Genomic DNA, 27898 nt, shown 5'->3' with positions numbered 1-27898 from the left:
GGGGGGGGAACAGGCAAGATGGAGGGTGGGATATAAGCTGGAGAACATGAGAAAAGCAGCAAAATTAACATTTAATACCATCCTGGTTTGTGCCCCTGGGGGGAGCTGAAGGCAGCTCAGGAGATACCGTGGGATGTATGCCAGTAGCACTGTGGGGCACGAGGATGCTCCAAGCCAGGTGCTGCCCAGGGAGGGCTGGGGGTGGCAGAGGTGCCAGAGCCCAGCCGTGCCTGGGGGCATGCTCCTGAGTCAAAAGCCTGAAGGGGACAGGAGCCCTCAGCCCAGCAAAGGGGCTTGCAGGCAGCCAGGCTCCTTGCAGAGCAGCAGACACAGCAGTAAGGCAGGGGGAGCAAAGAGCTTCTGGTTAGGTTTCCCCAGGGTTCCAATGCAGCCTTGAAGGCTGCATGTGTGTGTGATGGGTGTCACCGCTTGGATCCTGGCTCTGGGGTTTCTTCCGGGCCACCTTTGTGCCTCCTGTACTCTAGGTAATCAGGTGTGCGGTCGGGCATCAGGACCTGGCCAGCAGCACGCAGGGTACTAGCTGAAACCCCAGCAGCTCTGGTGTACACACACAAAATTATCTACACTAGCAAACTACAGTTTTAGTATAGCAGAAAACCCGTGCACTAGGATAATATAAATAATATAATTAGTGTAAGACTGTATGGCTGTATCTATGTACAGCTATAGCTATCTATATACATGCATATAGCTATAGCTTGTGGGTAGGAGGACTATGACCTACTAGCCCACTAGCTGGGGGGGTTAAAAAAAAAAAAAAAAAAGCACTAACCTTTTGGGTGGAAAGCCTATTTCCAGTGCCTGTGTGGCTGAAAGCAGCAGCAACGCCTCCTTCCCCAGCTGCGCAGGCAGCGCAGGGCAGGCTCAGCGCGCCGCCTGGTGCTGGCTGCGCTGCCGTGCGGCTCCTGCACTGGGGGGTGCCCGGGGGGAGCGGGCCCAGCCTCGTGGGGTGGCATGGGGGGGCAATGGGGTGCAGCCCCCCCCCCCGCCTTGCTCGCTCGGGGTGGTAGGTTTTGGCCCCATCCGTGCTATGGGGTGAGAAAGTCATCGGGGAGCGGGTGGCTGAGCCAGCCCCGGGTGGTGCCAACAGGGTGGGCGATACGTTTCAGCACACTCCTGGCAACCCACGGTCCCCAGTGGGGGCCAAAGAAGACGTTTTGCGTCGCACCCTGCTCTGGGCACACGGGGTGATGCTGGCAGCGGGGGCGGATGGAGGGCATGGGGGGCACAGGAGGGAAATAAGGGGGGGGTGTGGGAGGATGAAGGGTGATGGCTGTGTGGGTGGAGGGGGAGGCCAGATCCGGCATCAGGAAGGGCACGGGGCAGTGGGAAGGGTCACTGAGGGCCACCACGAGGCATCTGAGGACCACGGTCTGGCTGGGCTGCGCAGGGATGCTCCTGCACACTGGGACAAATCTCCCTGCTGCCCAGAGAGGTCTGAGGCTCAAACATCATGTCCGATACCAAACTGTGGGGCTCAGTTTGGGATAGCAGCTGGGGGGTCAGCATCACCAGCAGCCAGGCACTCTCCCCCACATAACCCAGTTGCCGCGCCCCACTGCCACATCCATGCAAAGCAATTACTAAAATAAATAGGGCAGCTCTGCTTTACGGATGCTCTGAACTCAAGCTTGCAATTTTACCGCTGTCTTACTGCTCTGGTATCAAAAGCTCTCCTAAACCACTGCCGCCACATTACCCCATGCCCTGTACCTCCCCCAGCACCCCTGTGGGTCTGGCTGGGCCCCCAGGGGCACATTGCAGCCGGCCAGGGGATGCTTGGGGCCGGAGCAGCTCACTGGCTGGCCCTGGCACGCAGACACTCCACGAGGGTCAGGCACAAGCTAACTGAATGCATAACTTTATTAAATAAATGCTTTGTCATGAGAAAAGACAAAGATCAAAGAGTAACATAAATTATAAGTTGAATAAATAGTATACAGCAATCTTCACTTTTTAATAAAATGTGAGATTTTTTTTTTTAAGTACAAAATGCTAAACAGAGCATTAAGCTCTTCTTCCATTGTCAGTTTTTCACAAACTGCTTTTTTTTTTTCCCACCAGTAAGATTATGAGTATTTCTTGTTTACTGGAAAAAAAAAAAAAACAACAAAAACAAAACAAAAAGAAACAACAGAGCTACCGTATGTATGTAAAGCTATAAAAAGCTACCGTAAAATGTGTAGTGAGTATTGCTTAAAGATAAAAACCAGGCAGGAAACTCGGAATCTGGTGTGTTTTAACAACTGTGTTACAACGGTGGGTAACGTGCGCAGTGACGTCTGTCCCAGTGGCAGTGGCGGGGGGCTGGCGGGGCTGGGGAGGGGGGCACAGTAGGCAGGGCTCCTAGCCAGTGCCAGGACAGCGGTCTGGAAGCGAGGTGAACTGTCAGTCGTTAAATATACAATGCTCCGTTCGGGAAAAAAAAAATCAACAACAAAAAAAAGAACCCCAACAACAAAAAAGAGAGTTTTCATGGGGAAGGGGGAGAAAAAAGAGAAGGGGGGGAGAGAGAGCAGAGAAATAGTGCAAAATGCTCTTGTACTAGTGGTTTTCGAAGTCCACTGCAGTACAGACAAGGGGTAGCCCAGCCACCGAGCGCCGCTCCCCAGGGAGATGTGGTGGAAGGGCTGTCCTGACCCCTGCGCCATCCTCGTCCTCTCCTTCCCAACCAACATCCCGGGTACCGGTGTGGGGTCGGTGCAAAGACCATGGCTGGAGACGCCCAAGCCTCACACCTCTCCCTGATGCACAAATTGCCAGAACTTCCCCATGTGCCTTGACCAACCCTGCTGCTCACCCAGCCCTCCCCAGCTCCCAAATCTGCCCTTTTGGTTTTCTCACCCCAAATGCTGGGCGCTGAGAACAGGAACACCTCGTCACTGCTGCCCCTGGAGGGGGGCCAACCCCTCCTGAATCCACTTGGGCTCCAACCCCAGTCCTAAATATTAGTGCAGCCTGCAAACAGCCTCATCCTGCCAGGGATCCTCAAGGGAGCGGGTAGCTGGGGGGGGGTTGGGGTGGTGGTCGGTGCCCCATCCCGGGAGCCAAGGTGGCTTGGGGGGGGCGAGCGTGGTGCAGCCCCCTCCTTGCATCCTCCTCCCCCCAGGTTGGTGGGGATAGGACAGGCAGTGCCGTCCCACTGCTGGATGTGCAGGGTGGGGAGGGAGGCTGTGCGGGATTGATTTTGGTGCTCTGGGCTCCTGGGGCCGTGGCTGAGACTTGTTTTGTAGGGCGAGGTCAGGGAGGTACCCTGTGTCCCCCTCCCAGTGTCACCATGGTGGCCACGTCATGAGAACGCCACCGGGCCCTGTGAGCTGACCCTCACACTGCAAAAGCACCGGCCCCAAAAGTTAAGGTCTGTGGGGAGCTGCCATCCCTCTGCCCGCTCCCATCCTGCCCCAACGGCACGCCTCCTTTCTCTGCAGCCAAAGGCTTTCAAGTTTTGGGAAATCAAACAACAAAACAAACAAACAAATGAACAAAAAGCAAGAAAGAGGGGGAGAGAAGGGTCCTGGGGAAGGTGGTACTGGCCTATAACAGTCAGGAGGTTTTGCACGGGGATTGGCGAGCGGAGGAGACGGGAGACAGTGGTGACAATGGCGACCTGTGGCCCTTGGGGATGGCACAAGCTCCTCCTCCTCCACCTGCCCCCTTTACCCCATTCTTCACCCCACCTTCACGGCACCATTAACCCACCACCCTGGTCAAACCGACCCTGCTCCATCAGCCCTGCAGAGCCCGGAGGGGTCCCTCCCCCAGCACCTGCTGTGCTCCCCTCCAGCAACACGGGGTCACGCTGCTCTGGCAGGTTTTTTTTTTTGGGGGGGGGGGCAGATCTGCATTTGGTGGCACTCTCCCTTCTTTTCAGCAAGGGAAGACACCTCGCCCCCAGCTCCAAACATGCCCCAATAGGTCTCCGTGGAAGTCCATTGGCAAAACTCGCCCCCACCGCAACTCTGAGGGAAATAACTGTGGGGTGTCCAGTCCTGCCCTCGCTCAGGGCAAGCGTCCTGGTGGGGGGCCCCACGGGGTGCTCGGGGGAGTGGTGCCATGCCGTGGGAGGCTATGAGGGCGCCCGACTGGTGATGGAGAGGAGCCTCCACCAGAGCCCCTTGGCGTCAAATCCCCCGTGCCATCCCCACTGGTGCTGCGGACCCCCTTTCCTCTCTGCTTGGCTCCGGGATGCTCAAAGGGGCTTCAGGGGTGCAAAAACCTTCCCCCTGAGATCAGCTGTGTCCTCTGACCAACGCCAGCTGCCATCTCCAGCCGTGGCAGTGGGATATGGTACCCGGCGGGTGCATGTTTGCCCACTGGGACCACAGCACCCAGACCCCACAGCTCGCTTTCCTTTCCTTCATTTCCTTTGCTGCAGGATCTCCTCCCAGCGCCAACATCCTGGAGACCCTTGTCATGGGGAAACGAGAGGCAACAGTCCCAAAATCAAATGTAAAAATTAAAAACAACAAAAAAGTCAGGAAGGCAGCCGAGGGCTGTCCCAGCATGCCTGAGGCAGTGGGTCTCCGCGGTATGGTGGCCGCTGTCACTCAACAAGGAGCTGGGTCCCAGGTTAAAGGTGAGGGCCCATCGCAGGATCTTACTGTAGGTTGGCAGGAATCAGCTGTGGCAATGTGAGCAGTATCCTCAATGCGAAAGGATGGAGACCAGCATTTTCCTACCCATGGGAAAGGTTATAAACCAGCCTTAACAAAAATCCAAGACAAAACAAAGAGTAGGTTTGGGATATTTTTTCCCCTGGAGCAAACCACTTTTTTGGCTGTGAAAAAAGAAAAAAAAAATCTCCATAGTTGGTCTTCCTCGTGGCAGCAAAGGGTGATGAAGAGTTTTGGCCCCAATCCCCCTGTTCCCACATAGGGATGCTTCATCTGGACGGTGATGGAGTATCTGTGGGGTCGGCTGGGATGCAGCCCTTGGCGTCGGCGGGGCCCTGATCCCGCAGGCACCGATGCTCCTCTGTGACTCTGCTCCCATGCTTAGTCCAGCAGGTTATTATTGGTTTTTTTTGGGGGGGGCAGCATCTCTCTCCCTGCTTACAGTTAAGCCCTCCAGATTGCAGGTTTTGAGGCGAAGTTTTGCAAGGAGGAAAAGCCACATCTGTGCACACACACACACACATGCACATGACAAACACTTCCACACCTGGATGGACAATGGTTAGAGTCCCGCTTGTCCAAAAAGATTTCTGACCTCCCATTTGAGAGGAACCAGATGGAGAAGGGTATCTTTCCTTTTTGGACGATTTCTTTTTGAAGTCCGCAAATATTTTTGGGAGAGTATTCATGCCGTTGCAGGAGCTGTGTTTCCCTCCCTGGCTCATCTCCAGACACGAAGCCAGCAGTCCCACTCCTCCTCCCGACGTGTCAAAATCTGCCTGGATCCGGGGTGGTCGTTTGAGGCTGAAGTCAAGTCAAATTGACTCGAGTGAGTCCCAATGATGTGGGAAGGAGACTCCGGAGGACTGCAGCGAGGAGGGGGAATGCTGGTGGCCACAAGGTTTTCTCTTGAGACCCTTTAGAAAACAACTAGCTAACCCAAAAAAAAAAAAAAAAAAAGAAAATTAACCTGCCCAAAACCCGTACTGGAAAATCACCAACTCGGAGACCTTCCTACATCAGGGTGGCTTCTGCTCATGGCAGGGGGGCGTGGGTGGCATTGGGGAGAGGCACGGGGAGGCGCAGGACGGTGGAGTGGCCGCAGCTGGTTTGTCTCTGGCTCTGTCCTTTCCTTGCTGAGTCCTTGTTGTCAAGAGGCTGCTGTAGATTCCGAGTCCTCAGTTTCTTCAGGGTTTGTTTTTCTCTTTTCTTTTCTCTTCTTTTCCTTTCTTTTCTTCTCTTTTCTTTTTTCTTTCTTTTTCTTTTCTTCTTCTTTTTCTTTTTCTTTCTTTTTGTTTTCCTTTCTTTACTTCTTTCCCTTTTGCTTTTTTCTTTCCTTTCTCTTTTTTCTTTTCCTTCCTTTCTCTTTTTTCTTTTCCTTTCTTTTTTTCTTCTTACATGAGATGAAAGGAATCGGAGTCCCGGGGCACGGGGAGGTGCGGAGGGGAGGGTGGAAGGGAGCCTGGGTAGGTAGTGATGGGGCAGAGGGAGGGGATGCGACTTCACTCCACGTTGCTGCTGTCGAACGCGTGGCACTGCAGGTCTCCGCTCAGGTAGTCAGTCCCTGGCAGCTTCATGCCGTATTTGTCCACGCACCAACACAACCCACGCTTCCGGCCTCGGGAGGGCTTGCACTGGGGAGATACCCAAGGGCAGAGATCAGGAGCTGGCCTCCAGACGCCGCGTGGCTTCCTCGCACTGGTACCAGGACCAGCCCTGTGCTTTGCCCCTTTCACCCCAGCGATGCAATCCCCTGGGTAGGACCTAGCTCCGGCTCTCCGCTTTCAGCACATCTCCGTCCCTGCTGCTACCCCAGCCTGGGGCTCTCTGCCTTTTCCTCCTCCCACACCAGCTCCTTCAGGATGCTTGCCTCAGGCCAGATGGCACTCGCAGCCATCAGCAAGGCCACCCACCACCTGGAGATGGTGCCTGGAGATGCTCACAGCAACCCTCCCCACCAGTCCAGTAGAGGAAAAACCTCCACCCTTTCCATCCAGGGCAGCAGACCCTGGATGGGAAGCATCCCTCTGTGGGGCTCTTTCTTACCTGCTTCCTCTTGTAGAAGCCTTTTCGGTCGCAGTTGGGGAGGTGGACGGCACGTGGGACCATCCGCTGGCTGCTCTTGAGCTCCTGCAGGGATGCCTCCATGTGCCTGCGGCAGGGACCCTGCGAGCAGGGAGAAGATGGAGCGTGAGAAGGGGACCACCCTGCAGCAAGCCTCCAGCTGCAAATGCCCCCAGGTCCCCTGTCCCCCTCACCGGCACATGCTCCCCAGGGGGCAAAGCCCCCCCACCCGCAGCAGCCCCGCAGAGGGAAGGCGAAGGCACCCACCAGCTCAAACTCTTGCCGGAGCTCAGGGATGACGACGCGGGGGTGCGCCGTGTTCTCCGCCATGCCCACAAACTTGGCCAGCGTCAGCTTCTTTCGGCGGTCCTTCTTCAGGGCCTCAGCCTTGAGCTCAGAGAGGCGCCCGTGCTTGGGCCGGTAGGCCTTGGGTGGGTAGGTCTCCTCTGTCATCTCTGACGTGGTTGGCTCCTCGTGCTCTCGGGACTCCCGATCTGGAAGGGAAGGGGTACCAAACCGTCAGGTCTCCATGAGCTGACGGGCTTTCTTTCGCACAGAGAGCCTCCTGCCTGACCCCAGACGACATCTTTGCACCAGGCAGGATGGGAACAAATGACCAAAGAAATCCCTTTCCCAGCTGCTGCCTACAGCCCTGGCTTAATCCCACTGTGTGGGACCTGGCATGGCTTTTGTGTCACCCCCGAGCTCAGGACAGGAAGATGTCTGAGGGCATGGAGGAGCTGGCAGTCAGGATGGGATCCTACATATAAGGCCACCACTGTTTGCAGTGTGTCAGCGCAGAAGGACTGGTGGATGGCTTATCCCAAACCCAGAAAGGACCAGATGACACACAAAATGTGGCAGAGTAGCCCCTCTTTAGCCATGGTGAGAAGATTAAGTGGCAAGTTCACACCCTACCCTGCCTTGCAGATGCAAGAGCAAAAGCTAGGGATGCTCGAAGATGAGACAACTCCAAAGTCAAGGTCAATCCCACAGCAAAGCCACCATATGTTTGGGCAGACCCTTCGGCAGTGATGCCGAAGACACGTCTGACAAGTGCTGGGATCTCCAGGGTCCCCAGTCTGCAGCCCCACACTCACAGGACTGAACCAGCCCCTGTCCGCTGCCACCCACTGAGCAGCTGGCAAAGCCTGGGGTAAACGCTGCCGAGCAGTGCTGCCTGACCATAGCTGCCACCAATAGTACCGACAACAAGGGAGGAGAGCGTTTAGGCTCTGCCCATGGCAGTCGCCTCCCTATACACCCCCCGGATCGCCCCAGTGTGACCTGTGCCAGCAGGATGCAGTCAGGAGCCCTGCATGGTTATATATAGGAGAGAGCTGGTGACAGTCTAAACTTAGATGACTTGTGACATTTAGTACAGCCACTGGAGTGAAAAAGGGGTTATTTCTGGACTAAATTTGAACGGAGTTTAAGGCTCCTGAGGCTCCCAGTCTCCCAGTCCCTAGTTCCCAGCAGCCCTGCACTCATGCCAGTTTTGTGCTGGGGCCAGCGAGCAGGCATGGGGGAACCCACTGCGGTGGGAGGAAAAGCATCAGAGTGGCTGAAATCCCTCCCTGCATGGCGTCTCCAGTGACTTCGATGCCAGTGAACCCCGCTCATCCCCTCCTGCAACCCTATGGTGAAGGTAGCAGGGAACCAATCACAACATCACTGTTGGGACATAAGAAAAAGTCTAGGATGAAAATAAAAGCGGATAAACACCCCCGAACAAGGCAAACAGGAGTCTCCCTGCAGATTGGCAGCTCCCTGGAGCCCAGATGCACCCCAGGGGCGAGGAGGATGGCTCTGCCCCACCAGGCTGCCCAGGGGTGCCCAGGGGACGCCTGGCAAGAGGGGACAATGCACTGCTCAGCAGCAGATGGTAGCACTGGCCTGTCACACACAGCCCCAGCTGGGTGGCCTTGGAGGTGGCTGAGGGACAGGCTGGTTGCTGGACCCCCAGGCCTGCCACAGCTACCGGTTTCCTCTTCCTCCTTGCCAAGGCAGACCTGCCCTCTTCCAGCAAAACTGGAAAGTTTTCCACAGCTACTTATTTATTAAAGCAGCCTTTTTTTTGCCTCTTTGCACAAGAACAGAGCTGGGTCAGCATCCCAGACTCAGCACCTTCCTAACTGCCCACAGCAATGTAAATAACCCCATGCACCATCCCCAGGACTTGCACATATCCCCAGGATGGAATTCTCTTGCCATTTTGCCCCATGATGCTTGTACGTTTGGGTTTTTTTTCTTGCTGCAGGACTCAAAGGCCCCCACAGGTTGGGGGTCCTCTATTATAAGGGGATGACAGACAAGGGATAGAGAAGGAATTGATTAAATTGGGAATGATCTTGTCCCCCCAGGAAATGACACTGTAGAAGGTGCAGTAGAAGAGCATCCTTTGCCACAAAGATTTTGTGGCAATTCGAGGTCTGAAAGGAGACCGGAGACATCCACAGTGACTAAGCTCTTCCACGGCAATGAAACACACTGTGATCTGTCCCAGGAATCCCCTCTGCACCCACTGCCAGGGCTGGATGCAGCAGAGCCAGCGCATCTCCCTAGGCTGCCCCCCAAGGTAATTAAAGGGAGGGGAGGATTCACACCGGTGCAGGCAACCCTACAATAACACAAGAGGGGCACAGCTCATTACCCCTGCAATAACAAACACGAGAGGCACAGCTACCTGGGCAAACCTAAAATAACAAACAAATGGGACAAAGCAATGAGGATTCAGTCAGAAAAACAGCACAGGGTGTCCAGTTCCCAGGACTCGCAGTGCAATGTGTGTTTGCAGCGGCTGAGCCTGCTCAGACAGCAGCTTCAGCCTCTGCAAACACCTTATTTCTTTGCTTTCTGCAAGCTGCCAGCCAGCCAGAGCGGTCTGGCAGCTGGGGACTAACGTGGAGCCCTTTCGGCAAGGGGACGTGGGAGCCACAGGAGCCCAGTGCTCTGCAGATGGAGCCGAGGGCTGGCGTGCATTGAAAGCTGCCCAGTTCCCAGCCTAAGTCCAGTGCTTCCTGCAGGGCTGAAAAAGCACCTGGAACCGACCCCCTTGGCCCTCCCCAGCACACACGGGTCCCTGCTCAAGTAGCGATATAACAAGGGACGGCTGTGGTGGGACTCGTCCACCATCTGCTACTCAGCAGTGGTGTCTAGTCTGGGTCTTTATTTCCCAGTGAGAACCCCATGGATGCCCTGGAGGGATCCCTTTCCTCCACCCTCCAATGTTTTTGATAGCCTGATTTCCTTCAGCAACAAGGCTGAAGCAGCCCCTGCTCATGCACTCGATTATCTGTTCTCTAATTTGATACTATCTAGACAATTTTGACAAACTGAAGGGCATAGGTATGTGACACACAAACTCCTGACAAGCTATGGGCAGCTGGTGAGGGACCTTCCCGGTGCCAACACAAGAGAGAAAGGCAGAGCTGGGGCAGGCAGCACTCACAGTCCCCACGCTTCACCTCCCGGCCAGCTCATCCATATCAACCTGCAGCCACCCGCTGCAGCCAGGACCAGACACCCATGTCAGCATCTCTGGAGCCCCTGCACCTGCCTGTCCATCCTCGCTCACCAGCTCATTCGTTAACCTCCATCTGCCACCCCGGGGCTGGCTCGTGGCAAGCAGCGCTGGCACTGCTGCACTTCTGCTCCCGAAGAGATGCCAGCAGGAGCAATGCCCAGTTTCCCCAAATGAGCCCTAATTGTGCCTGTCTGAGACTCAGGAAGGAGGCTGGAGTTCCTCCTCCCTCGCTGTCAGGATCTGGCCTGCCGCACAGCCCCTTCCCGCCTTCTCCCCTCTGCCTTGCCAACCTGGCGATTGGGTTTCAGACAGGCGGCTGTTTGCAGAGGCAGAGCGTGCTACATCTCCGTATGTCAGCTATGGGCACAAGGCATACACAGGAAGGCCCTACTCACCGTGTCCCCAGGCACGGGACAGCGGGAAGCAGGAGGTAGCTGGCTTTCACATCTCCATCCCTTCTCCCCACTCCTCAGGAGGAAGTGACCTCTCAGCGGAGGTCCCAGGCTCGCTGGGCACACAGAAGAATGGCATTGCTGGCCAAACTGAGGATGCCTGGCTAGTCTGGAGGTGAGACCTGGGCTGTAGCCACCTCAAGGGGATGCTGACCCTACAGCCAAGGCAGAAGACAGAACTCGACTCAGAGCCACCCCACGGCTTTGTGTCTGGTCTGATGCTGTGGTGCCCCGGGAGGACCCAGGGAAAGAGTGGTGAGCATCTGGAGATGCTCCCGACACAAGTCAGGCCAGAAGGACTGTTGTTGATGTCCTAATTCATGCAGGCTCCCATGAGCCCTGGGAGGTAGAAAATACCCATAGCAGAGTGTGGGCTGTCTTCTGCCTCAGGGCTGAGGGCTTAGTGCCCTCTCCCCGCTCCAGGCTGGCCAGAGGGAGCTCCCTGGCAGGAGCCATTTTCAACCCTTCCACCCTGCCCCTACAGAAGGGACACGGAGTAGCAAAATACCAGGCACAGTTTCTGGGAAACTGCAAATTGCTCCTGTCCCGCTCCCTGCTGATCTTGACAGACATCACCCAGAGCAGTCCGTGCACCTTCTTGCACCTAGGCCAAAACCCAGCCTGTGTGCTTCTGTACTCCAGACGTTTTGGACACGTGTGAGGTCCCCACAGGGTGTGTGTGTGCGTACGCATGTGGGTGTGGGGCGTGTGGGAACACCACCTCCCTGCTTGCTGACATTACAGAGAGGAGCAGGAAGCTTGTTCCAAATGGCTAGGAGGCTTGAATTTTCGTAATACATTTTCATCGGTTTCTGGCAGGAAGGTAGGAAAAGTTATCTATTGACCGCTGCTGCTAATGATCCGTGCTTGTTACATCCACAGCCCACTGCTAGAGGACTTGCTGTCCTGTTCAACCCCCCACCCTGCCCCAAAGCCACAATGCACCTAAGAAGGACAAGCACAACCATAGCACAACTTTGCTAAACAGCCCTCTTGATTATTATCATGATTATTATTATTTACAGCATGAGCACTAGCATAATACACCACTTAAGCAGGAAGGTGTTGGAAAAAGACTTAACGGGGATCTCAGTTAAACCTCTAGCATAGGAATGACAGCAAATGTCACTGGTGGAGACCTTGCCCTGTCCTTCCTTTGCCCCCAAAGTCAGCCATCTCTGTTTAGAGGTGCTCATTGCAAGATGGAAATTAAGGCTTACATTGCCCAAGGCTGAAACATTGCTGCTTAAAGAGCAGCGTCTCCCACTATACAGCGCAGTGCAACAGTGCACAATGTCTCTGCTTTCCACCGGAGGAGGATTTACCCCCAGGATGAAGAGCTACTGCCAAGTATTCCCAGGAAAGAAAATATCCTCAGCTGCAGGACTCCATGAGTGGTCCCCCACCCTGCTTTTCCAACAGGCTCCTTGTGATTTTGGGCCTTGGTGGCAGCTGTCTCTGGAGGACCTCAGTTTCTGTCCCATTGCCGCTTACAACAACGTGGCATTTTCCAAACCTAGCTAGGTGATCTCTGACACCTTGGCTTTCTTTTTGAGGGAGAAGGACAACGTTTTGGGATCAGACACCTAGGCAGCTGACGCTGGCAAGAGAAAAGGGAAAAAATTTACGGGAGAGGCTGGGGGAGAGAGGGAGGGATTTTTCTGCAGTTCCCATCAATCAGGACCCCAAAGTGCTAATCAGAGCCAGATCTGGACATTCCCTCAAAGCTTCACCCATAACAACACCTCTCTGGCACAAACAGCTGCAGACTGCTATCTATGGCGGCTCCATTATCTGCCCAGCCCCAAGCTGGCTTCTTACGTCTTCCTGCTGGACTTTACACTCACACGCAGGCAGAGGCAATGATTGCTGAAATCAGTGTTTGTCTTCTTCCCTGTACCTGCCGGAGGGACGGGATCCTCCCACTTCTCCTTCCTCCCCTATCCTTTATGGTACTGGTTCTTGCTGGACAATGCAAAACATCTTCCCTGGGCACCCTGTGGCTGGGAGAGAAGGAACGTCGGTGCTGTCCCTGAAAACAGCTTTTGCACTTACAAATCATGTTAGAGATGTACCCATTTTTCTTCAGATTGGCTTTTATACAGGAAGTCTGTGCTCAGGTCCCTGGCTGGTAAAAACCCCCATCGTGCGTTTCCCCCAGCTGCCCTCCCCACTTGTCCCCACTCCAGAGGAGGGGACGTGCCTCACCTACACCAAAACCTCCTGGGATGGAAGCAAGTTCCTCCCCAGCCTGGACTTACACCTGTGACCATGATGGGAAAATAAAACTCCCTCCCTCCTGGTCAGCACACAGGGACAGCTGCTGTGTTTGCATTCTTGAAATGCAGGCAGGGAAGGGATGCAGAGCGAGGAGGGTCATCTCATCTCGCGCCCTTTGGCAGCTGGAGAGCACAACTGAGCAAAAGCATTCCTGAGCTCTCCAGGGGCTGCCGGGATCAGCCCAGACAGAAGGGAGCTTTCACTGCCCTAACGAAGAACGGCTCGTTTATGTTCCCGTCGCAGGCACAAGCGCCCAGTGTGGCGGTGAACGACCCCCAGCCCCTCGTCACAGCCCCGCGGGGGTGGGCAGCGGAGCCGCCTCAGACGCGGTGCCCAGGGCCAGAGTCTCTGCTCCAGACCACCGCCCCGGTGAAGTCAGGCGGTGATCTCAGGCGGCCGCCCAGCCTGAGGCCGTCTGGCACCCACCGGAGGAGGAGCAGCCAGGGCCGGGGATGCAGGCTCCAGCCAGTCCCTCCACTAGCCCAGGGCGTTGGCTGCGGGAGAGCCAGCTGCAATGTGCCTTGGACTTCCGACGAACTTTTGTGCTTTGGTGGGGACTCGACGGCAGGCCGGCGCGGCCGGTCTGGAGGGGACTGGCAAGGGAGCGCGCTGGTGATGCTCGCGGGCGATGACAGCCTGGGAGGAGACACCACGCACCGAGAAGGACAGAAAAACAGCAGCCGTGCTTGGACTGCCACCCCACCTCCCCCAAGTCCCAGTGATGTGGAACAGGCATTTACGACAGATCTGTGTTAAGTAATGCCTGTCCGCTAACACAGAGGTGTTGGGGCTTCGCTGGATGGCTCGACTCCACGTGTAAGTCATTGCAGAGATGCTGCACCCTCCAAATTGTGACCAGCCCCATCATTTGGCTTGGGCATCGATTTTAGGGTGGAACGACATATCTCTGGAGGCTCCAGCCTCTCCTCCTGTGACTCCAGTGGTCTCCCTTAGGCCTCCAAAGGTGTGAAGTTAAGAAAGATAAATCCCCCCATCTCTTCAGTACTGGTCCCCTTGCAGCCTGTGGTGCAGCTCTCATGGCCAGCAGTGCCAAACTGTTTTATAGCACAGGAGCAGCGGTAAGAAAACCCAGACTATTTCCTTCACTGGGAATTAGGTACCTCAATGGCTGCTGAAGGCAGCAAATCACCTTTGTGATTTGCAGGGTGTGGAAGGAAGTCTTTAGCAGCCAAAGCATCATGGAGCACCCACAAAAACACCCACTCTGCCCAGTCCCCTGCCAAAGACATATGATCAGAGTCCAAATAGTCCATGGCCCAAAATCCACACAAGCTTTTGGAAGAGAGTTCTGGGGTATCCCAGTACCTTAAATCCCTGTGACAGCATGGTGAAAGTTGCTGGGACCTCACTCTCTTGTCCCACAGAGACACCTTTAAAGAGAAGGATATGGATCAGTGGGACCAAGCTCAGAGAAGAGATGGAAAAGCAGCCAGAGGGCTGGAAGGACTCAACCCTAGGTTAAGACTTATCTCCATTTTATTAAGCCAAGGCCCAGTAGGATGCTTGGGAACAGCTCAGGAATACCAGAAGAGCCTTGGAGAGTGGGGATGGATGGCAGAGGGATGTGCTATACTGTGGTCTTTTGTTTTTTAAAGTTGTTGTTTGGGCTTTTCTGAACTAGCCTGGAAGACCAGCTCTTTCTCAGGAGATTTGTGTCTCCTCAGCAGAAACCTGTGGATGCAGATTCTGCTACATCAGCCAGGGCTCACCTGCGGAGCATGAATATCAGGTGCTTGGGCTGCCCCCAGGTTCACAAAGGATTCATGGGAAAGGGAGATCATGGGTCTGATGACCTCAGTGTTCTCATACAGAGCTGATGGGGGAGAAATGCAGCTCAGCATGTGGGAAAGGAGCTCTCAAGGGAACTAGTTCATGTTTTGGTCTGCTCTGGAAGTGCAGGGCCTATCTGTAGGAACGGATCTCTGGGTCAGCACCACTTCTCCGCAGTGCCAGCAAGTGCCACGGAGGTGGGAGAGGTACGGCTATGGGAACTTGAACCGTAAGGAAGGATTTGCGTTGCTGTGTGCCAAATGATACTTTCCTGAGCTGCCCTTCCTTGCTGCAGCCACAAAATAAAAGTCCCTGGGAGCAACTCTCTATAGCAAGGAGAAAAGCAGGTTTAGAGATGGGGATCTCCATGACGTAAGCTCCTTCCCTACACGTTGCTAGCTGTTAGTTCAGCAGGCTTCAAGCATCTATGCTGTGCTGGAAGAGCCAAGTCTGGGCACCAGCTGGAGGGCTGGGCTGGTTCCGACCTGGGATGTACAAGCAAGGACGGTGGCTCACTGTTGTCTTTGACCTGTCTCTTTCTCTCTGGAGAGCTCCTAAATCGGGCTACAATCCATTCTCAAAAGAGGCTTGGGAGCTAGCAATGCATATACAGGACACACCAAGTTCAGGTGAAGGTCTCGGCCTGTGGTGGACAGGCAGTGTGGCCAGAGACTTGGGGGTCCCAGCAACAACCGTTTCAGTGCAAGAGGGAACCCAAAATGTCTAACCAGTAAAAGAGTTGGGAAACTTCCCAGAGTTTCTCCCTCCGGGAAGATGATGAACAAACATCCGTCCTTTACGATTAAATGATGCCGACGTGCGCCATCTTGCAAAATTGCAGGCACTCTGTTTCTAGATAGCTGCTTGCATAAGCCTGACATTTCCTGAACAAAGTTATCTTCCAGGGAACTGAATTGGCAAGTGGAGGGGAAGGAAGTATTTCAGGATTAGATTTACATCAAAAAGCTCCTGTTGCTGATGCACTGATGATAGGAAGATAAAACATATTTCCTTCATATCATCTGGAGACTACAGATGTTTCCCATTCCATATGCTGAAACTGCAGAAGAAGCTGAGAGCTGAATTGAAGAATAACCCAGAGAAATCAAAATAAAACATCTTTCAATATCATAGTGACCAAGACTTATTCTTCCTTCCTGGAAAGGATGAAATCATTCAGTCTTTCTCAGTCTTGCATCTTTTCCAACAAAGCCACCCTAGTGGCAGATTCCATCACTTGTAATAAAGGTGGCAAAAACCCCACCCAGCTGCCAAGGAACTAAGAGCAGAAAAGAGCAAAGAAGGAAAACTCAGGGAAAAAGACTGCATGACAGTCTCTGCCTAACTGACAGTAAAGGTGAGGAAAATCTAAAGTAGCTCCTGACAAGCATAATTTAATTGTTTACCAGCAGTTTCTCTGTGGGGTTTATCTGTGGCAAAAAGACGGGAAAAACCTTCCTAGAAAACAAACATATTTTCAGGTCTTCTGAATGAAAATAAAAGGGTTTGAACTGCTCATCTGGCCACCAGGTGGGAAGGGATCATCTGAAAAAAAATCTTGCTGTGTCTTTAGGAATGGAGATGTGATGGGTTGGAAGAGAAGCCTAAAAGCATCCATCAGCTATCATTATTGTATGAGAAAGAAGGGCACAAGGAGGACTTTTTTGGATGGAGGTAGCTCAACAGCAGGAGTGGAGGAAATGACACTAGGGAGGAAGAGTAGGTAGCTTTGCCCCCTTGGACTATGTGGGACCTGTCTCCAAAACTCAGCTGAAGGCAGGTGTCAATATACACGAGATGTCAAGAAACCTGGACTTGAAAGCAGGATGCTGCCAGGATGCTGATACTCTTGATCACTGAAACCCAAACATGACAAATCATAGTAGAGCCAAGTGCTAAGAAGGCCTTAGAAAGAGAACCGTAACCAAGAAGAGTGTTGCTGGCAGCCATCAAAAGCTGGGATGTCACTGTGGATATTGTAGCATTTTACCCTGAGAACAACATGCAATTAAGAGGAAACCTCTCTATTAAAGGAGATAATCCCAAGAAGAGGATGTCCTACCAGAGATGTAGCCACTACAGTTCATGCTAAGCTCTCTGGCCTGCTTGTGGATGAAGGTGGCTTTTGCCTTTTAGTCAGGGTTTTGAATCTGATTTAGTTTCATACTGAGCAGAAGCTTTTAACAACTGGCCTACTGAAACTGAATCAGGAGAGGCTGCTCCCACTGGAGGCTGGTGGTCTCCATCACAAGATCCATCCTCGCTTATGTTATTGAGGGTGTCCGTCAGCCTCAACAGCAGCCAGTAACTGGAAGAGCCAAGAATCCAAACCTTTTGCCCGCCCCAGAGAAAGAGGTGAAGGCACATCAGGTGGAGTCTGGAGATGCACCTGTGTCAGGCGCTAGATGAGAACTGCTCCAACACTACAAGTATTTCAGGCATGCAACTGTGATTGCAACCTCCAGCCTAGCCTGGATTAATTTCTAGGCCTTCAGCCTGACTTTCACAGCTCTGCCTTAAACCAGATGGAAAAGATCTGTGAGATCATCCATTGCTCATCTCTGTGTCAGCACCAGATGACACATCGTCACATGTACTGTCCAACCTGACTTTTACAAGCTCCGAGTGATGAGATTTCCACCTCTGCCCTCAGGGCTCCCTTCTACTTTCTTAATGGCTCCTTCTCTCAGAAAGCCTTCGCCTGGGGTAGGCCTGGCCATTATTTAATCTCTCAGTCCACCTAAGTAGTACCACAAAAAAGTACCAGAAGTTTGATGTTCACACTCTGACAATATTGATAAGCAGAAACTTGCCCAAGCTTGATCCTAACAGATGACTCTTGCCTCTCCTAGCCATCTCCCTCCTTGCACTGTATCACTGCATACACTAACCAAACCCCTTTGGTCCCACACGATGCAAAGATGCCTTTCAATGTTAAAAAAATATCACGGGTCCCTTGATGGAGCAAAGGGTGCAGATCTCAATTTTGGAGTCTGAAACTCCAAGAAAGACAGCTGATCACCCTTTGCCACAGGTCCGTGTCCTGGTTTCAGCTGGGATAGAGTTAATTTTCTTTCTAGTAGCTGGTATAGTGTTATGTTTTGGGTTCAGTATGAGAAGAATGTTGATAACACACTGATGTTTTCAGTTGTTGCCAAGTAGTGTTTAGACTAAATCAAGGATTTTTTAGCTTCTCATGCCCAGCCAGCAAGAAGGCTGGAGGGGCACAAGAAGTTGGGAGGGGACACAGCCAGGACAGCTCACCCAAAGTGGCTGACCCAAAGTGGCCAACGGGGTATTCCATACCATGTGATGCCATGTCTGGTATATAAACTGGGGGGGAGTTGGCCTGGGGCAGGGGGGGATCACTGCTCGGGAACTAACTGGACATTGGTCATCAAGTGGTGAGCAATTGCATTGTGCATCACTTGTTTTGTATATTCCAATCCCTTCATTATTATTGTCATTTTATTATTGTTGTTACTATCATTATTAGTTTCTTCCTTTCTGTTCTACTAAACTGTTCTTATCTCAACCCACAAGTTTTACCTTTTTTTTTCCAGATTCTCTCCCCATCCCACTGACTGGGGGGAGTGAGTGAGCGGCTGCATGGTGCTTAGTTACCGACTGGGGTTAAAGCACGACAGTCCGGAGCCTTTCTGGATTGATAAGATCCCTGTTGCACTTCATTGTTTTTCCTGCAACCTCAAGCTGCCTCTGCTATTACAAAACCAAATAACTGAATACTGAAATGCTTATGAAATGATGCGGTAAAATTTCACCCGTTTCTGCTATTTCTTCAGGAAAGCAGGAGTCACAAGTGAAAGTAAAGTGACTGTATGTCACTTAGTGTTTAGACATTATTAAGATGTATTAAGACATACATGTGGCTGTGGCGGCACCGTAATTGACTGTTGGACAGGTATAAGACATGCAGTCCCTCCCTAATAGAACTTTTTTTCTTTTCCAGCATCTCCTTTAAATTAAAAAGTAAAAGCCAGGTTCCATAGTTGTTCACTGGCTTATTTAATTACTAGATTTTCATCATTAGTCCAATGCATAACATCTGATTTCTTAAGCATGAATAATAAATGGGTCTGTTGATTTAATTGTCTTCCAAGGGTGAATCCCATGTGAATTTGGAAAAATAAAGTATTTCTACTGGTTTTCTACAAAAAGAATTATGCCTATTGGCCAACTTTGCCCCCAAAGTTACCTTTAACATACATTCCCTCTCTTGTTTAGCTAGGGGATCATTTCCTTAAGTATCTGTCAGGATTACCTTCTTGCCCCTAAATAGCAACCAGACCAGTTACCTCCATCAACATAACAATTATCTCCATCAGTGAGCCAGCTGTGTCCATCCAACAAGCAAACAAACCAAACTGCAATAACAGCCCTCAAGGCAGGCAGCTGCTAAGAGCTTTCCAATCCTACTGAAGCCAACAGTGTCTCCAGCTTTGGCCTCACAGTCCTTCCAGGACTGAGGTAGCTGGCTCCCATGAAGACGATTAGGTGCCTGAAAGCCTATGATGCTCTGGGGCTAGCAAAAAGGTGCTCAGCATCTTGCAGGATCAAGCCCTGCCAGGCTAATAGGGAATGATGTACCAGTTTGCTGTGGGGGGTATTGACGCCCCATTTCCACATTCTGTGTGAAAGAGGCAGTATCAAAAGGGTGGAGGCACAGGGAAAAATGATGGGAATATCAGAGGGGTCTGGAGAATGAGGGCAATAGCGAGAGCAAGTCTTTATGCAAACACACAGAAGTGCCCACTGACTCCACAGGCATAAATTTAAGATGCCTCCTCTCAAGGTTGAGCCTGTTGACCAGAGCCTGTCTGCAGCCAGGGAGGCTTGGACCTTCCTGCAGGCATAGCTTAAGGCAGGTGTGGTCTTGCAGCCAGAAGCTGATGGTTAAAAGACACGGACTGATGGGCAGTTAGCGCACTTGTCCTGGAAACATCATAAACAGACAGGAGATCCACCAAAACATGCTGAGAAACTGCTTCCTTAAGAGCAAATTTGCCTGCATCAAACCACCAAGAGTCCCAAATTTCTGCAAACACACTACACTGGCTTCCGCTGGGATTAACGGCAAGCCATGGCTTGACATAAACACTAAGGGGTCCCCTCTGATCACTAGCATCAAAGACCCACCTCAAAAACAACATCTTGCTGAGAGTTGCCTTGGCTACCCAGCTGAAGGAATAGACAGTGTCTCGCGGGGGGTTGAGTGGTGAGAGGATGGGGGATTTCACTCCTTCATCACCAGGTGTGACGTGACCCTTCCTGGATGGGTAGAGGCATCAAGCATGACCCGTGCCCAGTGATCTCAAATGGGCAGCTCCCCCGGGTCTGGGAGCGTGGGCACAGCTGCCACGCCACTCCGTGACCCACAGGCAGCCCTGCACATCACTGCAGGGAGACCCGGCATGGAGGCTCTCACTAAATGGGCCTGGGGGTCCAGGTCTTAAGGATTGCAGCACATGGGCTGGGGTTCCCTCTCCTCCTCGCCAGCAGAGCCTCCTTGTGCTTTTGGCTACACCTGTCCTGAGGATAAACAGATAAGATCTATCTTTTTACCTGTAGAAAATCTCCTTACAAATGACTAGGAGGTTATTTATGCTGGCTGCCAGTGAGTTCACGCAGGCCAAACTCTTTGGATCATCTTTGACCTATGCATGCACCATGTCCTCAAGTCCTGCTGCTTCCTCCTCCTCAGTGCTGGAGGTTGTTTCTCCTGCCCTCAACTTGCCACATTTCAGCAAATTTGCCATCTTTTCCCAACTCAGTTCTTCTTTCCCAAAAGCCAGTTGTTGCTGCCTGGGCAAAGAGAAGTTTGCAGGGCCCCAGCACACTCAGTGCCCCTGGCACCGCGTCCTCTACCAATGCCACCAGGCACCACTGCCCCCCACACGTGCCCTCCAGCCCTGGCATGCAGCAGGAGGGTCGTCTGCCCTCTGGAAGCCACAACCAATCCGCACCTTCACTGGGGCATCTCTCAGGGTATTTAACTAACGTAGACTTAGTCCATCCAGAAAATACAACCCACCTCCAAACATGGAGGGGGTGAGTTCGGATCCACACAGCTGGCTGGGAGGAATATCTTGCCTCTATCTCCTTCCTTGCCTCCCCTTGTTTGATATGCTTACCTCCTGCACCTCATTTCTCAGCCCTCAGTGGGAGGATAGGGTAGGCCGGTCTGTACGCCAATATCTGATCGTGGCGGCAAAATACCAATGTGCCAGTCATAAGCAGAACCACTGCACCTAAGAGAGGTTTGTGTGTGCTGCCTGGAAACCATTCTGCCCCCAGAGACAAAAATGCTCCGTGTGTGTGTTTGCACACATTAAATGTTTGTGCAGGCGTGTGTGGGCGTGTGAATACGGGTACGTGTGTGTATGCTCACATGCATATCTTCCTTGTGCACATTAATCCTGCTGCTCTGCAGCCCACATCGAGGGGCAGGTGTGTTCCAGCCAAATTCTGCTTTTATTTATCTCAGACCTTGAATTTGCACTACTAAGTGCTTGGTAAAAAATAGGCAGGATTTGCTGTGCCATGGGCCCTTTTATCTCCCCTGTGACTTAGCACAGGTGAAACGAGCTGCAACTGTTCTTAGTGGCTCGCCACACTGAGCAGAGGAGGACGAGCCCCAGAGGCTGAGGTTCCTGCCCCCCTTCCCAGACTGCTCCCAGGCTTTCCAGTTTGGGTGAAGAGCGCTGGGAACCACCACCACTATAACAGCTCTCGCAGCTGCTCCTACATCTGCGACGCCTTTCGAGCCAGCGTGGGTAAAACTTCCAGCGGACGTTAGGAGGAAGCAGAGCACCACGCTCTGTGCGAGACAGCGCCCGCTCGCTGCTTCTCCTCCTCTCCTTCCTCCCCGGCTGCCCTGACACGCGTGTGCCAAACTACATGACCAAGAGAAACCAGGAGCTGTCCCAAAGCTGGCGCAAAACGTACCCGAGCTCTCCTACCCCTCTCTTCCGAGCCTGATGGGACACCTCACCCCGCAGTCATGCAAACACTTCCAGTCGCACACAACTGCGATCACGCCACCGACGTGCCAAAGCCACGACGGTCATCTGGGCACAGGATGCTGGTGCTTAAATATCGACACGAGGAGGCACACAGCCTTCTTCCAACATCCCTCAGGTTTGCAGAGGCTCCTATTTAAGGCCAGTCCCCGATCTCCGCTGCAGCGGTACACGCTCTGGAGGGGCTCCCTTCGTTCACCTGGAGCGGGTCCAGGCTGACAGCGCTGCATGGGAGCTTGGGACCAGCTCTATCACTCATGCATGCACGCACACACGCATAGAGCCACGTCTTTTCTCGGGTGAACTCTGCTGGCACCCAGAAGGAATTTCATTTGTATCAACTACTTAATATTCTCACTCCTTCCTTAGAAACCAGACTGCCGAAAAATCTTTCCAGCCAAGGCCCCTCCTTTCCTGTTTGAACCACCCCATCCCTCCCTCCCCCATACACACACACCGCAGAAACCTGGCTCTCTTGCTGGCACCTGATGGATTTCACCCTCTTCTTTTTTTTTTTTTTTTTAATATATTGTTATTGTTGTTGAAACTTCAGATCAAAAGAAAAATGGAGATTTTCCTGTTCTGGATCCGAGGCTTTGCATGCCTGTTGCTACTAGCTTTTGCCTTGACAGCTCGGGAGGTGCTTCGCACAAAGGACCTGCCGCTTGCACCCGCCGGGTCCCTCCCCAAGTGACACGTTTGCAGGCTGGCACGTCCCAAACCCCACTCCCACAACCCCTGCCCTAACCCTCACCCTCACCCCAGACCTTGGCGAAGGGCTGCCCACCTGCCCTGCCGCGTGTCCCCATCGCTCGCCCCTGAAGCCCCCGCATCCCTGAACGGGGAGCAGAAGAAGAGCACGGGAAGGAGAAACAGGGTAGGGGGGGAATATGTCGGGGAGGGATAAAGGACTGCACCGAACACGAGCTGCAGGAAACTTGGGCTCAGCAGCACTCCTCCTCCGCCTACTTCCAGCTGACGCAGCAAAGACGATTTTCTTAGGGCTAGTTCTGCAACCCCCGCCTTTCCCCTCCTGGTTATCGTTGGCTCACGGTTTCGTGAGGAAACTTGCCAAGTCTTGCTCGCTTTCTAGAAAGAGAGCAGGAATGAGAGAGGAGAAGGAAATATTTGACAACCTTTGTTTTTCCATGAGCCTTTTTAGGGCAGCAGGCTCCAATCTGTGCCCTCTGCTCCCCGGTGCTTGGCCTGACCTTGCTGTCTCAGCAGGAAGAAGTCTGGTGGGAGCACGGGGGGAGAAAAATGGAAAGACGTGGTGTATTTCAAAGGAAACCTAAACAAAACAGAGAAAATCCAAATTCCTGCAGCCTGTGCCATAAATGAAGCTCATTCATGGTTTTTTACCAGGAACAGTCAATTACAGCCGTAATGTTTGGCTTTCGGTAGAGGACAGTGTCTGACTGTTGTGCCAGGAAGGACTAACAGAGACGGTCCCGTCAGTACCTACACATCCGTGTACTTAAAACGAGCCTTACCAAAGCCCTTTAATCCCACACTTGCTTTCATTTCTGACCTCTCAGCAAACCAGGAGCACATTGTGCCCAGTAGCTCCAGCATTTCTCAGTACTGCTGTGCCCAGCTTACAGATGAGGAAACTGAGGCACGGTACCCAGCAGCATCTTGTCCCCAGGCAAGACATCTCTGTTCTACAGGAGAGCCAAGCCTGGCCTCCCAGGCTTGGGCTCTTATAATACCGCTTGTTGCGTCTCCACCTCGACTATAAGGAGGAAAGCATCTGCGATTTTAAACTCAGCCAGCGCAAGAGCAGAAATAGATAGAAAAGCAGTTTGATCTAGTCCTCGCTGCTGTCACATAGTTTATTTTGCAGAGTGCTGATTCTTTCTCAGTGGTTCGCAGCTCAGGGCCAATTTTGGTCATTGACAGATCAGAGGGCCAGGCCAGCTTCCCCAGCACACGGTCCTGCACTGCTGGCCAAACTGGCAGAGGCCAGAAAGTTCAAGTCAAACTTAATTTCTTTCCTTGCCCCGTTGCTTAGAAACACGCCTATGAAAATATACTTTGTTCTCACACGCTACCAGTCGAATGCCAAGAGAGTTTTTTCCCTCCCTGTCCTCAGGAATTCCTGATTTATTTTTTATTTCTTTTTTGCAATCGTGCAAATCTCAAGAGGAGCCTGCCGGTCTCCCGCGGCTTCTTGCAGCAGCTTTTCCAATCCAGGCTCATCTCCCAGCTGCGAACAAAACCTGTCGAAAAGAGCCCCCTGCGGCGCTCGGGGAGTCCAAACTGGAAGTGCAGGTAGTGCCAAGGGGTTGGTTTTGCAACAAACCTGCGAGCTCTTTCCTATCCCTCTCCTTGTTCATTCAACGGGTGCTCCCTATCCCAAGAAAACCAGAAGCAGCGATATTACAAGGGGACCGGCCAAAGTTTCATGCAAAGCACCTGCTAACGGACCAGCTTCCTTGGGAAGAGTGAGGCAGGTGGAACAAGAGGAGATTCAAGCAGGGAGACAAGTGCCAAAGCTTTTCTGGGTGCCTTTGGTCTGCATGGGGCACCCTCACCACGGGCACGAGGATCGGCCCCGCTCTCCCAGCTGCCGCTGGGTTTCAGCTGCACAGCTTTGCCTTCCCGACCACACCGCCTGCCCCTGGCCGCGCACACATACGCGCAGAGTAAATAAACACCGTGGATGACGCGCTCCGGGATACTTCGCATAGCTCCACTGCCAGCGGGTTATTGCCCGGCTTCCTGGGCTCCACGGCAGGAACGTGGCTCCTGGCTTCACCCTCAGCTCCCTGCGCAGGTCCCCTCCCAGCCCTCACCCCTTCCAGCTCCCCTTCAGAAAACCAAGCTCAGCTTTGCTGTTTCTGGCTGATTTCAAGGAAGTTTGGACATTTGTTGTCATTTGAGGGAGGGGGGAAGTTATACACACAGAATTTGGTTTTGCTGTGAAGGATGGAGCATAGCAACACAACCACTGCCTGCAAGCAGCAAAGGGGAAAAATAATAAAAGCATCAAGATTTATTAGGTGCTAGGAAGGAGAAACGGATTCCCATTGCGTGGGTATAAGCAGAAGCTTGCTAACAAGCAAAAATGACTTTTTCATGGACCAAAAAAAGTGGGGGGCTTGTTTCTGGTTTTTTTTTGCCAAGTGGTTCCCCGGTCCCCCAGACATACAGACACGGTCCCTGCCTCCCCTTCACACTGTGGCAGAAATACAGACGTATTTGGAGGAGTACAGGGAAAGTGTGTTTGCACAAGCTACAGGATCCAGAAATGGGAGTTAAACGAGTGCCAAAGTAAAGGAGCACTTTCTTTCGTGCTTTTGTCACGTGCAAGGTGCAAACATTTCAGAAGCTTGGCTTTTTGCACTGGTGCTACCATGCCAGCCTTCATGCTTGCTTTTAACCTATTCTTCATGATTATTAGCATCACCATCATTATTTTTTGCAGTTGCAGATTCCCTGTCCCTAATGCACCTGCTCCCTTCACCTCCCTGGGCTAAAACCTGTTGCCCAACAAAGACGTCCAGCAGCGGGCAGCCAGGAGGAGCAGGCTGCAAGGATTTCAAGGAGAAAGTGGGAGGCTGAGCAACAAACCCCGGGGTGGCTGAGGACTTTGGGGATGGGGCAGATGGTTGCAAGGAGGTGCCCTGCCCTCCCCTGTATCTCAAGCTGCAGAGGCCAGCTCGGGCCCCAGAGCAAGGTGGAGGATATGGTGAGAGAAAGGGGTCAGGGAGAGGGTGAAGACAGGGATGCAGGAAAGATGGAAGGGATGCAACTGGGGAAGGACTGGGATGCAGCTGTGACTAAGAGGGGGCATCTGGGAGGTGGGGGAAGAAAAGCTTTCCATTGGGGATGGGACAACCCAGAGGTGATGATGGAAGGGAGGGTGAGGAAGACTGTGAGATGATGCAACAGGAGGTTCGACCAGGGCATGGATGGAAAGAAGGATGGGAAAAGCAGCGGGGGGCATGGAAGAACAGCTAGGGGGATGGAAGAGTACCCGCAAAGATGGAAAAGCAGCTGGGGGGGATGGAAGAGCAGCCAGAAAGATGGAAAAGCAACTGGGGGGGGGGGGGGGGGGGGTGGGTGGGTGGAAGAGCAGCCGGAAAGATGGAAAAGTAGCTGGAAAGGTGGAAAAGCAATAGGGGGATGGCAGAGCAGCCAGGGGAAGTGGTGGTGGTGGAGAAGCAGCAACCGGGGGCTTGGAAAAGCTGCTGGTGGAGGGGGTGGGGAGGTGAAGGAACGGGGAAATAGCTGGAAAGATGGGAAAGCAGCCGGGGTGTGTATATGTGTCTGCGAGAGAGAAAAATCAGGCAGAAGGATGTAAAAGTAGCCAGAAAGATGGAAAAGCAGCTGGTGGTGGTGGAGGGGAATGGAAGAGCAGCCGGGAAGGCAGAAAAGCACACCGCGGGGGAGGGGGGGATGGAAGAGCAGCTGAGGAGGGTGGGGATGGAAAAGCGGGCGGAAAAATGGAAAAGTAGCCGGGAAGGAGGAAAAGCAAGCGGGGGCACGGGAGGGCACCTGGGAAGATGGAAAAGCAGCCGGAAGGATGGGAAAGCAGCCGGGGGGGACAGGGAAGAGCAGCCAGTGGGAGGGAGCAGAAAAGCGAGCGGAAAGAGTGAAAGGGAGCCGGAAAGGCAGAAAAGCAAGCGGAGGGGCATGGGAGAGCACCCGGAAAGAGGGAAAACGCAGCCGGGAGATGGTGGTGGGGTGGGAACAGCATTCGGAAAGATGGAAAAGGAGCCGGCGAGGCGGAGAAGCATCCGGGCAAGAGGAGGGTGGGAGAAGCGAGGGTCACTCACCGGCCTTGGCTTGCTCGCGGTAGCTCTTCTCGCTGAGGCAGACGGCCGTGCCGTGGAGCAGGGCGTGCAGCGGCTTCTCCTCGCCCTGGCGCGGGAGGCAGCGGAGCCCGCGGGCGCAGCGCTCGGTGTAGACGCCGCAGGGCTGGCCGGCGGGCAGGGCGCAGGTGAGGCAGCAGCCGCAGCCCGGCTCCTTCACCAGCTCGCAGCCCAGCGGCGGCGGCGGGCAGAGCGACAGCGCCTTGCCGTCGCAGGGCTCGCACTGCACGAAGGAGCCCAGGCACCGCGACAGCCCCGGGCAGGCGCCCAGCAGCACCAGGAGCCGCAGCAGCATCGCGGCGGGGATGCTGCGGGACGGGGCGCGGGGGGCTGCCGCCGGCGGGGGGCGGGGGGGGGGGGGGCGGGCGGGCGGTGCTTGCTTTCCGCTTGCCCCTTCGGGGGCAAAAAAAAAAACAAACAAAAAAAAAAATAAAAAAAAAATTCAAAAAGGAAAAGGGGCGGAAAGCGCAGCCCCTGCTTGCAGGCGCCCCGCTCCGGGGTTTATTGTCGGAGTGCGAGACCCTCCTGCTTTGCTTTTGGCGTTAGGAAGGGGGGGGGTGTCTAGGTTTGCTTTTTGTCTTTTTTTTTTTTGTTTCCTTTTTCTCCTTCTTTCAGCTTTTGCTCGCCTCGAAAGAGGGAATTCGCACCGCGATCCGCGGGAGCGCAAAAAGAGAGGGGGAGGGAAGGAGGGGGGGAAAGGGAGAAAAACCTGCAGGGGTTGCACAGCCTACAGGTTGCAAGGGGCGGCGTGGAGGAGCAGGGGGGTTTGGGGAGGTGGGACGGCGTTTTCACACACACACGCACACACACACTCTTCCCAAAGGGCTGGGAGGAGGCAGGTTGGGAAGGGAGCAAAGTTCCTTGAAAACCAGTGTCCTGCTATTAATGCATCAAAGCAGTCAAGGGGCGGGGGGGGGGTGGGGAGGGGGAAACGCAGGAGAAGGAAGAGGGGATGCAAAGCTCCCCTTCCCTCTCTCTTCTTCTGCAGGAGGAGAAAAAGTCTCTCCCGACGCAGCGAGCTGCTGGGAAGCTTGGTATGAAGCAAAGTTGTGTTTCGATCGGCTCTGTTCAACCCTCCCGCTTTCCTCTTCCAAGATTTGCAAAGGCAAAAAAAGCGGAGAAAAAAAAAAAAAAAAGCCAAAAAAAGGCAAAAAAAAAAAAAAAGGCAAAAAAAAGAAAAAAGTTTTCTGCAAAGTTGGAGTGTTTTGTTGCAAAGTCTGCAGAGGAGCGGTAAAAAACAGGGGGAAGGGGGAAAAAAAAAAAAGAGAGGAAAAAAAAAATCCACTTTGTA

At 53.3% G+C, this 27898-nt stretch overlaps 1 protein-coding gene and 1 long non-coding RNA gene across 2 annotated transcripts; one reads left to right on the top strand and one right to left on the bottom strand.

The window, feature by feature from the left end:
- Window positions 1-1959: 1959 nt before the first annotated feature.
- IGFBP5 (insulin like growth factor binding protein 5) lies at window positions 1960-27603 on the bottom strand. The gene is made up of 4 exons (XM_030018642.2): window positions 26572-27603; window positions 6966-7192; window positions 6681-6800; window positions 1960-6268 (listed from the first exon to the last, which is right to left on the bottom strand). The coding sequence occupies exons 1-4, from the start codon at window positions 26900-26902 to the stop codon at window positions 6137-6139; spliced, it is 810 nt and encodes a 269-aa protein (XP_029874502.1). The 5' UTR covers window positions 26903-27603; the 3' UTR covers window positions 1960-6136.
- On the top strand, window positions 25281-27898 carry LOC115343112. The gene is made up of 2 exons (XR_003924006.2): window positions 25281-25481; window positions 27596-27898. It is a non-coding gene; the product is annotated as an uncharacterized LOC115343112 (long non-coding RNA).

This window comes from Aquila chrysaetos, chromosome 6, assembly GCF_900496995.4.
Source record: "Aquila chrysaetos chrysaetos chromosome 6, bAquChr1.4, whole genome shotgun sequence".
Lineage (NCBI taxonomy): Eukaryota > Metazoa > Chordata > Aves > Accipitriformes > Accipitridae > Aquila > Aquila chrysaetos.
Note: the sequence above shows the minus strand (reverse complement) of the source record. Positions and strands in the feature narration are given on the sequence as shown.